This window comes from Halictus rubicundus, chromosome 6 (genome assembly GCF_050948215.1).
Source record: "Halictus rubicundus isolate RS-2024b chromosome 6, iyHalRubi1_principal, whole genome shotgun sequence".
Taxonomy (NCBI): Eukaryota; Metazoa; Arthropoda; class Insecta; order Hymenoptera; family Halictidae; genus Halictus; species Halictus rubicundus.
Genome location: NC_135154.1, coordinates 4726041 through 4740922, shown reverse-complemented (window position 1 = coordinate 4740922; position 14882 = coordinate 4726041). Strand labels below are relative to the sequence as shown.

The 14882-nt window shown below is 34.9% G+C and overlaps 1 protein-coding gene and 1 long non-coding RNA gene across 2 annotated transcripts in view; one reads left to right on the top strand and one right to left on the bottom strand.

Moving 5' to 3' along the window:
* Nmdar2 (glutamate ionotropic receptor NMDA type subunit 2) overlaps positions 1 to 14882 on the bottom strand; it is a 478712-nt gene that overhangs the window by 236446 nt on the left and 227384 nt on the right. The window contains exon 4 of the mRNA XM_076789520.1: positions 11341 to 11515. Coding sequence (XP_076645635.1) covers positions 11341 to 11515 — 175 coding nt within the window. The remainder of the gene's footprint in view (positions 1 to 11340; positions 11516 to 14882) is intronic.
* LOC143355058 (uncharacterized) overlaps positions 1 to 14882 on the top strand; it is a 285284-nt gene that overhangs the window by 91342 nt on the left and 179060 nt on the right. The window lies entirely within an intron of this gene.

Genomic DNA, 14882 nt, shown 5'->3' with positions numbered 1-14882 from the left:
AATTGATCTAGCTCCTTAATTACTTGTAAATCAATGCTATGCGCATAGCTAACGTGATTATAACTCTTCTATTACTTCCAGTTGTAACTATTGTAAGAAGTTGTTTGCCCTTTCCGAAAACGTTTTGTTGACGGCAATATTCTACAAATATTTTTTTGTTTGGTTTAATTTGCAAGTTTTTTTTTATAAAAGTTCAGAAAAAATATTAAAATATGCTTCACTCTTGTGTATTTATGGAACATGTCAAACTCGAGTGTGAGAAAAATGGTACGTTGATGGCTGCTATGATTTCACCAATAGATTCTTATTTAGTACTTCTGTCGGTATCAAAGGGAAAGATAGAGAAATATTGAAAATTAAAAAAATTGGGGCACCTACAATATAAAATTTATTAGAATTGTCACGTCCGGTGGTTCGACCGTCAATGAATAAACCCTCAGATAAAGAATTATTATGAATTATTATGGAAATCCGATGATGTCACGCGAGGAGAAATAAAATAGAATTAAGATACACGTTAAAAATTCTACGGAGTTAGGTAGCGCGGAAAACGACTCCAACTTATCTTCCTGCAAGACACGCAGATGAAGATCAGTTTACGCCCTGAGAACAAACAGAAAGGGTGTACAATTATGCCAAATTACAAGAAGAGACGCCGACTTCATGGTGGGAAGATCCTGTCGACACACAGCTGACTAGTCAGAAGACATCAAGAAGATAAAAAGATGCAAGGTAGAGACTCCTGAGCCAGCATCTTTGAAAGACAAAGGACTGTCCATCTTATAAAAAGGGAACCAACTCCCCAAAGTCAGTTCATTCCGTTATAAAAGTTCATTCAGTTCACTCAGTTATAAACGTTCACTCAGTTATAAACGTTCATTCGGTTAGTTACGTTCATTTCGTTATAAAAGTTCATTCGATTATAAACGAAGTCCAGTTCTTTCTTAAAAGTCAACGTCAGTTTTCGCTTCAAAATTCCGCGAGTTATAACAATTGTTCCGTGCCAGCGACTCCTACATTTGCGAGCGAATACGAAGCCCAGCGACTCGGTAATACTAATATTATTATTGTTATTATTGTCGTCATAAACGAAGTACTTGTAAGCACTCTAGTATATGCGCTATACAAACCCTATTTGTAAAATCAAATTTGCAATCTCTGATTCAGAACCATACTTTGAATAAATCAGTAATTTTGTTGTTTTCAAAATAAGGGTACAAACTTATTTAAACAATCAATCAATCAATTTCCCGAATCGTAGCCGGTGTATGCAGCTAGGTTCGAAACTGCGTCCTATCCTCTTAAAGTCATAATACATCCCACTCGGGACGTAACAACGAGACATATTGAAAATTAAAAAAATGTAAATCTAATTAATATACTATTTATTGGGATTGAAAGAGAAGTATTGAAAATTTATAAAACTGGGGCACCTTTACTATACAATTTATTGGAATTGAAAGAGAAAGAAAGGGAAATATTGAAAATTTGGAAAATGGTGGCACCTTAGATATACAATTTATAGAAATTGAAAGAGAAAGAAAGGGAAATATTGAAAATTAGGAAAATGGTGGCACCTTCGATATACAATTTATTGGAATTGAAAGAGAAAGAAAGGGAAATATTGAAAATTAGGAAAATGGTGGCACCTTCGATATACCATTTATTGGAATTGAAAGAAAAATATTAAAAATGAAAAAAGTTTAGACACCTTTAATATAACGTTATTGGAATTGATTTTTTGGGGCTGTTACACTAGAATGCCCCCTTGAATAGATGAGGCGTCGCAAAATTGCCACGCGCGACAAAAGGTTTGGGCAATGAACTGAGACCATTGCGAGGCCACGATAAGCTGTTATCACGGTTGAACTATCGACTCTTTTCAGTTGGTAATTTACGATATCACCTTTTACATGCGCCGAAAATTATCTAGTCGTCTACACGAAAGGTCGGACTGCAGTCTCTGTGGAGGCTTCATTAGTGGCAATTAAATTGCAGGTGAGAGAGCTGAACCAGCCACATATTCCACAGCGGCATTTTGAAGAGCAGATAAACAGGCGCGAAACATTTTGGCTAAATCAACAGCACGCGTAAATTAGTAGATCAAAGCCTTCTGTTCTTTTCGGAACCACTCGGCGCATGTTATTCTGACGTAATTCATTTTATTACTAATTAACTGTTAATGCGGCTGATTACACTGTCCAACAAAATTAAACTTTTTTCGAGTTTTGCAATACCTGTTGGGTGATTCTTATACACTTTGTCATCCTAAAACCGAATCTGAAAGTAGAATTGCTCCATCACGCAACGTTTTCGAAAAATTTTGGTTTTTGTAAAAATGCCCGATTTTGATACGAAACGACGTGTTACGCAAAAACTAAATACGCGAGAAAGTTCAAATTTGAGTCAAGAGATAGACTAGAGAGGGACTCTCCTCTACATATTCATATAGTCAATTATATTTTTATGTACTTCCTAATAGTTGTAAATGGTTGTTAAAGTTTGAAAATGTGCCGACGCGGGTACTTTGTACGCTCTATTTTTGTATTTATGTGAAAAATCCTTTATCTAGCAGGAATTTACTATACAGGAATGCATTCTACAGACATTTCTGGTAAAGAAACCATTCACGAAAAGTATTTGGTTCCCTTAATGTACGAGAAGGATCAGAAAATGTTAATTGACAGCGTGTGCGCGACGCGTTCGCGCCAGACGGCCATTGCAGCCTTTTCGCGACTCGCCAGGGCCGTCGCTATGCGTAGTCGACGTTGGTACCACTCAAGTATGTCTTTGCTTACTATGCTTAATTAAATACATTTTTTTTGTTTTTTTGGGTGCCAATCATTACAAAAGATTATAAAAATACGAGTTACAATTCACACTTCATTGTGGAAATGCTTAATAAAGAAAATTGAATACAAAAACTTACCTATTTCTGATGTAAACAAATTAAAAATGTTTCCGCCTTGCTTGACGTTTGTTCCTGGTATCCCGATTTTCAATAATAAGTGTCCAACAGTAATCAGCAAGCATCCGCACATAAGTCTTTTCCTTTGTAACGTTTTTCCATTGTTGAAATATCTTGATGAAAGATTAATGCTGGAATTGCATTCCTTGTTTTGATTTTAAAATAATTTCGTCATGAATATAACAAAAACAGTCCGGCTGATTTATACACTTCCGCGAGATTTTATCGATTTAATATAGAGCGATCTATGTCTTAATTATGTACTTCGATCAATAAAATCGATAAAAATAGTCCCATTTACATAGTGTTTGGACTTATTTTAATCGGAAGAATCTTGAATGTCCATTGGTATTACAATTATAAAGATCAGACAACAATTACTGAAAATAAAATTTTCCAGTCACCGCATTGCTGCGGTCAATTTTCTTTATTAAGCATTTCCACAATGAAGTGTGAATTGTAACTCGTATTTTTATAATCTTTTGTAATGATTGGCACCCAAAAAGACAAAAAAAAATGTATTTAATTAAGCATAGTAAGCAAAGACATACTTGAGTGGTACCAACGTCGACTACGCATAGCGACGGCCCTGGCGAGTCGCGAAAAGGCTGCAATGGCCGTCTGGCGCGAACGCGTCGCGCACACGCTGTCAATTAACATTTTCTGATCCTTCTCGTACATTAAGGGAACCAAATACTTTTCGTGAATGGTTTCTTTACCAGAAATGTCTGTAGAATGCATTCCTGTATAGTAAATTCCTGCTAGATAAAGGATTTTTCACATAAATACAAAAATAGAGCGTACAAAGTACCCGCGTCGGCACATTTTCAAACTTTAACAACCATTTACAACTATTAGGAAGTACATAAAAATATAATTGACTATATGAATATGTAGAGGAGAGTCCCCTCTATCTCTTGACTCAAATTTGAACTTTCTCGCGTATTTAGTTTTTGCGTAACACGTCGTTTCGTATCAAAATCGGGCATTTTTACAAAAACCAAAATTTTTCGAAAACGTTGCGTGATAGAGCAATTCTACTTTCAGATTCGGTTTTAGGATGACAAAGTGTATAAGAATCACCCAACAGGTATTGCAAAATTTTTTTGGTGTTGGACAGTGTTATCCCTTCGGCGACTGATCATTCTTATTGCTATTTAATTGATGGTGTTTAGGCTATTCACTGATTTATTTGGAACATTTCTATGAAACTGATTGTGAGTAATTGATCGCCGATTTTGATACACTGGGTAAAAGGAGACCCAGACTCTGGCGACAGAGGGTTAAAGCTGAAACCATCTGTACCTGTTTATATACAATTCATCTTCGAAGAAGTTAATGTACAACTAATAGAGATTGAAATAAACATCATTATCTCTTGTTTTTAAAAATATCCTGTTCGAGCTGATACGTCTCGTAGAACAAAACATCTGCAGCTATAGAATTTTGGTGAGAAGAAATGTTCAGGCAAAAATATTTCACAAATTTTTTTGTAGGCGTATAAACAAAATTAGGGAGTAAAATCATCCTCTAACCTCGGTTCGAAAATGTCCTAAGCTGAACTAAAAAATTAGTAGACAGAAAAAAATGATATAAACGAAAATTACTTGGGTTCTTATAGAAAATAATATGGCCGAATTGAAATTTGAGTAAAATCGCAGATGGCGCTACAATAGCCAAAAAACTCGATTAATTGATGCCCCATTCAAAGAATATTTCAGTAATTATTAGTTTTTTATTCAAGGTTGAATTATCTCTTAAGCCACAAGATTAAAATTTACACATTGAAATAAAAAACACCTCAAGGTAATCTTTCTATCTCAATAAAAAAGCAAAACGGAAAAAATGAGTGGTTGCATGATATGCTACTATTAAAATTATATAACTTTTCTTTAGACCATTTTTTCATGAAACAATAATTTACAAGTAATACAGGTGTTACACTTAGCTGAATCATCCTGCATAATATATGTATAATTTTCCACTTCACTATATAATTATAATAAAATGAATCGATGTAATATACATATAATAGCATAAAGATCAATTTGTCTGGAATTTTGTCTTAGACTATTTTTCACAATCAACGGAACATTTCATCAAATTAGGTTTCTGCGAGTGTGTCGGTATACAGGAAAGTATTTATGTCAGGTTTCTGGGGTGAAATGGACTGGGTGCCCTAAAGGGCCGTGAATAGAAGGAAAACGGTGTATTGACCCCTTATTCGTGATATCCTATTTCATCCCTCAAATCCCCACGTCAAAGCGTAGGTGGAGCTTATCTTGGTTCAGTTTTCCTTCACGTAGGAATGGGGAAATCTAAGTATGGAAGGTTTCGAGCATAAATCTGGAGAAACGTAATAAAATTAAGAACATTTCTTTCCACGAAATATTAGATACCAAAGAAAATCTATGAATGCCGACTATCAGAATACATATACGCATATTCGATAATGCAGTACGTTTCTATGCAACATAATTTCAAATGGACGGAATGGAATGGTGTTTTATTAATATTACATGGAATTCTAATTGTAGTGAAATATAATATTGTAGTGAAGAAAAAGAGTTGTAGAAAAATTGCTACATATGTCGAACAAGTTTACTACATTTATTGCCATTGTGTACCTTTAAAAAAGACGGCTACACAAAGATAACAAATTATTTACGAAAACTCATGTAGATTTCAATGACTTAAATCAAAGTAGCAGAAGAAAAGATCTTTACTCAGATAAACTTTTGTCCTTGCAATTAAATTGATTAGACCTCCGGAAACTGAAAATTTTTATCTTTTTTATGTAATCCTGTAGATTTTGGCAAGAAAATTCCTAAAACCTAAGATTCAGTTCTAGGAGATCACAAGTTCAAAAGTAATGTGTATGTATGTAAAGATGTGCGAGTTTCAGCGTTTTTGACAGATAAGGGCGCCGCTATGTTGGTATGTAGTGTCGTCGCTATGGTTTATCATTATTTAATTTATGATTATAACCTATAATTTGATATTATAGTATTCTTCGTGCAGAAAGATGGTACCTCTAAGGTATATACAAAAAAAAAAAAATATTTAGCACATCAATAATTTACAGAAATGAAAATAGGTAATCAGGAAGTATTTTTGCGCAATTGTGTAAATATAGAGAGAAGCTGTCATTTTTGTTTCAAATCATTTTAAAATTCTGGATTCTCTTCAATGGCTTATCCTGCATACAAGCTTCATAATTATTTGAAATTCTCATCTTCTTTGTATGGGTGATTTTATATGTTGCTGGTAAGCAATGGCTGCAGATAGGATTTTAGGAGTTTTGGCGATGAAGATGAAATCTGGCATCCTTGTAACGAAGATCAATGTACCGCGAAATAGCCTCAAGCTGATCTATGGAACCTTTTCCCTTCTTTATCCCGTCATTTCCACGCTTCTTAAAGATCTAGCCTATATTTATGGGCTCTATAGTATAATCAACGTGCAGACATAAGAATAGATCTAATATTCAATGTATTTTCGTGGCCTGGTTTTCTAGAGCACTAGTGGACCTTTCTCACTTCAGCGCCGCTCTCAATGTTATCAACAGACTATTCAGTGTTTCTTACAGTGACTGTTGCATCCCCAAATATAGCAGTCGATTTTCCGAAATTTTCAGGGTCATACATGCCATCTCACTTGCTTGTAATGACAGCGTTGCCGAATTTGCGACAGTGTGCAAGTAAATCACAACAAAATTTTACATCATATATACATATATAAATATATACTTCACGTGGTGGACAAAGTTTAATGATGATTGATGATATAGAAGAAAAAATATGACGAATATCTGTTTGAAATGTAAGATCTATATTTATTGCATACTACAAATTAATTTATTACTAAAACATATGTATCTTTGTTTGCTACGAAGTTGTTATGCATCTTCATAACTTCAACAATTGTTATCTAAAAAATGTACAATCTTGTTAACACAAGTGCTTAATTATTTGGCAAATTGTATTTTAATTTGGTTAAACTTCACCTTCGCAATCCAGAAATTTCTAACTTTTCACTATATAATCCTGTACATCTTGACAAGAAAATGCCAAAAATCGAAGTTTTAAGGCGAGGAATTCACTGGTTCAAAAGTTATGCGTGTTTCTGGGAAGTTAAGCCTTTAAATTTTTAACAATCTTTTTAACTGTTACGTTAGAGAATGTTAACTGATATGATTTGTGTTACGATTAGCATAGATAAATATTCACAAGAAGGGAGTCACCGACATTTTCTGTGATTATTTTGACGAAATTAGAATTCTTCTAACGAAAATATGTATAATAAACTCGCAAGCTGTCAAGAGGTGTGGAATTTCATTTCAGATGAAATGGAAAAGAGTTCGCGGAAATGTTGAAAACTTTCGGAACAAATGTAAAATTTCTTGCAAACTATACAGTTCAATCTTCTCGTTACGCGAACCACACCGACGCCAACGGATTTAAACTGAGATAAATTCAGCCACAAGATACTTTGCTTTAACCAACCGGGAGAAAAGTTTCCACGGTATTCTGCAATTGTTCTTTAAGTCGGATGGGGACTGAAGCTTGATTAAAATATACACTTGCTTGAAACAGAAATTCACTTGGATACTCGTGCACCAATAATGCTCGGCAATTGAGGGCATACTTCAAATTCTTTGCTGGGGAGTTCGTAAATTTTTCCGATGGCCTGCCAACTTTCCATTAACTTCCAAATTCCAATAGGAAATTTTGGGGAGTAATTGCTGTCATAAAAGTTTCGTGTCAAAAAAAAAATGTACGGGCACTGTTTTTTTGGAACGTGTATAAAGTTGAACGTTGGAACAGCAAAACTTTTTTACGCATCATGCTTCAATTAGATAATTATACGTAAAGTTAGTTACTTCTATGCGTAAACTTTACACAAATCTGATCGAAAGTTCAACAAATTTTATTTGTGATTATATTAACGTGATAATTTTATGGAAACTGAACTTTCCGATATTTTATAAATCGCGTGGACATTTTTTAATATTCCACTTTTTGATAAATCAGTTTTTCACTGTGAAAAATAGACCGCGGGACGAATTTACAGAATATAATTTTCTAATAAAAAAATTAGAAATTTTAATTTACGAAAGTATAATCGCAATGTTAAAAAATCAGTAAATTTGTTTTAAAATCCTAATGCAAATTAACATAATTTGAAACTAAAATGCATTGTGGTTTTTATACTTCTGTTAATAAAATTAATTTTTCAATTGGAGACGTCCGTATAACAGACGAAACTCTTATAATTGAAACTAAAGAATCAAGATAATAATCAAGTAAAAATACTTGAGACAATAATCGCTAAGTATAACTTCAATTTATAAAAATGGTAAGAAATTGCACAGTTGAAGTTCTGTATCTCATAAAACCAATTTGGAATCATCGAAAAGCTGAAATACTTGGATAAGTGGATTTTGAAAATTACAAACGCGAATTTATCGAATAAATAAATGTATCTACTTTCTACAAAATCGCCTGTGAGTCCAATAATTCTGAAATACAAAATTTAAGGGGAGTGTTTTTTTCTCGCGAATAGTTTTTTCTACAAAAGCGTCTACGAGTGCAATAATTCTATGAAAAATTTGAAGTTGGTTGTTTTAATTTTTGCAAGTAGTAGCTTTAGTATCGTGAGCTGCATGAACCAACGCGAATATTTTTCCACGACGATAGATTCTCAGAAACTTAATGCGTTGGTGGCGGCGGAAGTTTATTGCGTGGCCATGGGCAAACACATAGGACACCACCATAGGACATTGTGGCACCACCTGAATTCCACTGCCACGAATCTTTCGCTGGTAATATTCGCGTCGGTTCGTGGGATCCTTTAGCCAGTTCTTTTTATTTGGTCCCGGAGGCGAAACGCAATAGTTTGCAGGTGTTCGAGGAACTTTAGCGAAAAAGTGTTTACGGTGGCCCTTAAGGTTGACTCGTAAACAAGGCTAGTATGTTTCCCTGTGGCTACGTTATCACCTTTTTGCTTCCAGTATGATTTCACTCGAGAGCCTGACTTAACGAAGGGGTTCCACACATAATTATTTCAAGAAAACTCAATAGAATTGCAAACCAATGCGTAAGCAAACAATAAAGTCAAATTTACGCATTATGTTCCAAAAAACTTTACACTTGCAAAGTGGAGAAACTTTGAAAGCCAAGAATTCATGCTGTAACATATTGATACAGTATTTAACGAAGGCTATATACAAATTCTTCTTTTTCATATTAATTATTTATCGTTCACTTGAACGGGTTATTAGCGACCCCGTGACGTGATTCATAACCTGTCATGCAATTCGACACGTCTCAGACAACATAAAATTGGATGAAAAAGAAATTTTGATGTAATGTAAATTATCGAAATAAATAGATATTATACGTCTTCGCCAAATAAGATTTAAATTGTAATCTAAACCATATTTGTACACATCTGAGGATTTATCTAAAATTTTAAAGATATTTACATATTTTAAATATTTCGTTAAAAAAATTCATTCAGTGTTTAAATTAGCACTAGTATGACTGCGTATTTTATTTATGACAAAAGTGAATAGATTGGACAGGAAACAATAAAAACAATTATAGATTCTAAAAATCCGTGGTAAAAGTATGTAGCTGCTATGTCTTGCAATTAATATTCTGATCATTTTTATTTTACAATGAAAATCCGCAGTCTAAGCGAAGGATAAATTGTTCATAAAACTTGGACAAGTGAAAAGATTCTTACGGCGTATTAATCGTCGAACAATGGAGAGAAAAAGAATAATTGTATTGCAAGACAGGACCATATTCAAGGATCGGTTTTATCTCTTTAGAAGGGAAGGTCTTCCTTGTTGCCTCTCTTATAATCCATTCATCACAATGCAATCTTGCGGATAGAGCTAACGAAGCACTCGGAAAAAACTTAATCCACTACTGTCTTCCCTTGCATGAGTTAGCATGATTATTGAGAGAAACAATAACGGAAAGGCACAAAAAGATGGGACTCCAATAAGATTTTAAACGTTGGAAATCCCTCTTTGTTGGTTCGGTACATTTAAGTCGTAAAGATAGCTATGCTGCGTGTCAACTGGCTGTTTAATTCTGGAAGTTGAAATTTTATTACGGAAACTTTATCCATCAACCACTCATTTCCCTAATGACAGTTTTCTAATTAAGGGGAGAGAAAAATAGTTTCGTAACGAAGTATTCACTTCGGAACTTTACGAACGGACGCAAATTCTCATGGGTAATGAATTCGATGTTAAACATCGAAAAGAAATGATTCGCGGTAGCAGTGAAGATGTTTGATGTTTCTGCTAATAATAGTCCTGGCTAATTCATCTTTCGTGAGAATACCAAAGATTACGCTTATTCTAGATGTTTTAATGTTACGTAGCAGTTTCAGTCTTTGTTTAAATATTCTTTATGTTTATACACGACATCCGAGGTATATGTTACCAGACGATAATGAAGTTAATTACTTAGACACATCGATAGCACATATACAATTGCATAAAAAGGTGAGAGATTAGGTGAGTAAAAAAAGACTTATACATACGACTAGTAAAATATTTGTGTTGTTATCGAGTACACTCCATGAAAATCGACACTATGTAAACCCATGAAAACCTATGGCTTTAAAAAGGAATTTCATCGTTTTGTATAGGTACCATGTGTTGTAGTTTACTTGAGTGGAATTTCTTCAACGTCATATTGTAAATAATAATGCTAAGGATTACAGGAGGTTATAAAAAATAAAGTTACATGATGTGAATTAACAATGAAAATGAAAGTATTCGTACTCAGTTTTTGCACAAAATATTGTCTTGTAGTTTTGTCGCGGTTAAAAATAGAGTAAATTGTAGTTTACCGAAAAATACTTCTCAAGAAGTAAGGGATAACACTAGAACTCAGCTGTTCAGCGTCTGCCCGTACGAGCAGCGATTTTCCTACTCTGGGCATACACAGAACGGTGGTCCGCAAAGCCACGGCCCTGCGAGCAAGGCTGCACGTATTTGTCACATGCATTGTCACAGCTATGTGGCCAACTACGGCTATGCTACGGTCTACCCCCACTCCGCTAAGTCACTTGCCCATAGCCTTTCCCGTAGTTGTGCCCGTAGCTGTGCCCACGGGCATCGGCGGGCGCCCAGTAATAGGAACGTTGAACAGCTCTGTACTAAAGGGACAAATTCATTTTCATAACGCAGATTTCTATGGTTTTGTACGGTGTATTATGGTGTATTCAATTCGTTTCGATTTCACGAAATTAATAAGTCCAGCGCAACTCTCTTCTCGATAGTATGCTGCAACTTGAATTTCACTTCCTGTGGAAAGAACATTTGCTCGAGATGAACATAAACTTACCCATGGGACTTGGCGTCAGCTCCTGCATGGCCACCTTCACGTGAATGTCGTACCGCTCGAAAAGTTTCAATTTTCGACCCCTCTTCGAGGTCTTCTGCAGCGAGTTGATGGCGAACGTAACCGCTTTTGTGTATTCTCTCACGCCAAACGACTTGTGGGGCACCACCACACCCACCTGATTTCAACAGACCACATTCATTCATGTAAGAAAAGTTATCTATTGCGACTTCCTTCGCCGAAGCATCGTGAACCACATTACCGCACGCGGTTTTTCTCTCAGATAACAAAAAAAAAACCCGTTTTTGTTTTACTCTTCAAGTCAACAAAATATTAACTGTATAAATTAATTCATAGCCCGTTTTATGCAAATAAAATACATTCTACTACCTAACTTTACTTTGGGGAACAAGAAATTTTTACCTTTTTTTTATGTAATCCCGTAGATTTTTATAAGAAAATGCCGAAAATCCAGCTTTCAATCCTAGGAGATCACTAGTTCAAAAGTTATGCGTGCGTAAAGATGTGCGATTTTCAGCGTTTTCAACAGGTAAGGGCGTCGCCATGTTGGTCATGTAGTGACCGTCGTGCGTCGCATAACGAGTGGAGCCCCTAGATGGCACCACAAGCAATGAGTAATGCCGTGATAAAATACGAGCGGTTTTATATTAAGGTAACAATTTCACTAATCAATTGTATAATCCAAGCTGGTGGATTACTGTCTCGAAAAGAATTTTGCAAAATAACGTCATTCAAAAAAACTTCTCACTCATTCAATAAATTTATTTCTTAAAAATATGTTGACGTTAGTAAATGTTGAAATGTTAATAACTGTCGTGTGTTTATTAGAATAAGAAGCAATTGTTGTCATTTTCCGAAACATCAACGAAAATTTCGCAACTATATTTGCAGGAATGTGGTAAATGATCGTAGCTTTTGCAGACCCTCGATAATAACAATACACCGTTCGTACTGCGAATATTAATTGTTACTTTTCAACAGCATTTTCAATCGGTCTTTCAATTTCGTAGGCTACCGTTAGCGACGTTTCAAGCAGGAATGCACGTAGGCTGTGAGCAATCAACTATCGTGTTACTAATGGAAACGACGGAATTGCGAAACGACATAGGAGGGTGTAATTCGGGGTACTACAGTACTCGCTGGAACAAGCCGAACATCTGTCATTACAACTACTGATATATGTACGTATAGTGTGATTCTCTCCCAAAGGTCTCGAGAGTAGCAAACCGATCGACATCGTTGCAACATCAACGGCTGATACCATCTGTGTGATCAAAGGTTCTTTCAACGTCCGTTTTCAAGGTAATAAAAACTTCTAAAATTTCACGGACACAGAGGGCGGTATCGGCTCTCTCGATGCAACCAACAATGTCAAATGGCGGCTACTGCTTTCGAGATCTGCAGTGGGAAAGTATCCCTATATTTCGCGCGAAAAATATCCTTATAAGCGATCAGGGTAGTTGCGGTAACGAAACTTGTTAGACAAGGTGATTTTCTCGCTAGAGGTTTCGAAAGCAGTTGCCGCTGATCGAACATTATCGGACTATCAAGGGAGTTAGTACAGCCTTTGCGTCAACGCGCCGTGAAATGTTACAAATTTTTCATACCTGTAACGTCGATGACACAGGCTGTATCGGTCCTTGACGTCGCGGTAAGCTCGATCGGTGACTACTGCTTATGAGACCTCTAAAGAGAGAATCACCCTGTGTAGAAAGAAATATTAATATATTAATTACCTGATATTTAGACTGCGGATTTTATGCATTTATGGGAAAAATACGTAAACGGATCACAAAATATTGGGATGGAACGAAAGCTCGTAGCGTTTTTAAATTAACAAAAGGTTAATAGAACAGAATGGAAAATGTGTTATTGGATAAATCTATAAATAAATATCTTAATTATATCTTTGAATTAGAATTTAAAAAACGCTGCGACCTTGCGTTCCAACCCAATAGAAGAAACGTGAAATGACTTTAATGTCACAGTTATATTATTTACAAGTCGTTCAAATTATTCAGTGAAGAAATCAATTTCGATATAACTCCCTTTTTTTTGCATAAAGATCCACAGTCTCCTAATAAGTTTCTTCAACTATTGTTGCATATGGAATATCCGATTCGTGACAGTAACTTTAAATAAACATAATTGTTCTCTAAACGAAACTTGCTGATTAAAGTAAGCACCACATTAGATGCATTTGTGACAAAAGTGAGCAGGTGCAATTTGAGCATATGAAAAGATTAAAAGAGTTCAAGAGTATTAATATACATATATATATATATTATTCTCACAATATTAAAATTTGTCGTGAAAGATATAAATTATCATTTAGCTGCTGTATGAAAATTGTTACAAAAACTTTTCATTTTGCATAAAGATTCGGAGTCTAGTAATCAGGATATTTTCTGTCAACAAATGAATTTTTCATATTGAAATTGATATTGATATTGAAATAAACTGTATGTAAAAGTAAAGTTGGATATGTAAATAGAAACTGAAGATTAGATTTGTAACGAAAAATATTAGCTTTGTGTGTGCGGACGGGCGGTACAGCCGGGCAGGGGATGATTTTACGTGCAAAAATAAGTCGAAAAAAGGAATAACATTTTTTCGTTTGACAACTCGTTTTCGAGAAAATCGAGTTTAAAGATCCGTCGGCTTCGCGTGTCTCTGTATTATGCAGAAAGTAGAATTGGTTGACCACGATCAGACGCGTCAGATTGTTCTCTTATCCATTAGCATGCGCATTCGCTGCAATTTCAAACTCGATTTTTCTAGAAAAAGGAAGCGTCAAACGAAAAAATGTTATTCCATATTTTCTGTCTGTCCACACCTTATGTAGTAATCGTGTAGATTATGATAGTATTTCTTGATTAAAACAGTGCATGCTAAACACTGCATTCTGAAACTGCACATTTAATATACGACCTAATAACTAATAATAGATGTCGAAAATGATAGTACATACATGTATATAATTTCAGATTGTGTAGCATGTATTTATGCGATCATGCTATGAACAAGCTTTAAGACTTACACGGGAACATGCACGAGTTACACAAGCTGATATTAATGAAACATTTGTGAAAGGTAGGAAGGAGTGAAAACATGCATACAAACAATATTTTTTTAACTGAAAAATATTTGTTCGAGTGCTTCTCTTATACAGACTTAACTTCAAACAAAAACTTCAAATAATACAGATCTGACTACTATATTTTCTAATCGATGAATAAAATACTCTCTTTTAACTGAAAAGCTCATTAACTTATTGGAAATACGAGTTGATCTAGTGGCTATTGTAAGACATCCTATTTTTACTACAGACTATTATTACATCCTATTTTTATTACACAGTATTTAAAACGTTGTGATATTTACTTAGGCCAAACATTGCTAGATCCGATCCCAATCTTTTATTAAGCTGTTTCATCGAATCTAATCCTCCGAATAAAATTGCAATCTATACTGACGGTACCTAGACGATAGCAACATACTGCCCACAACTAAATATAAAAAAA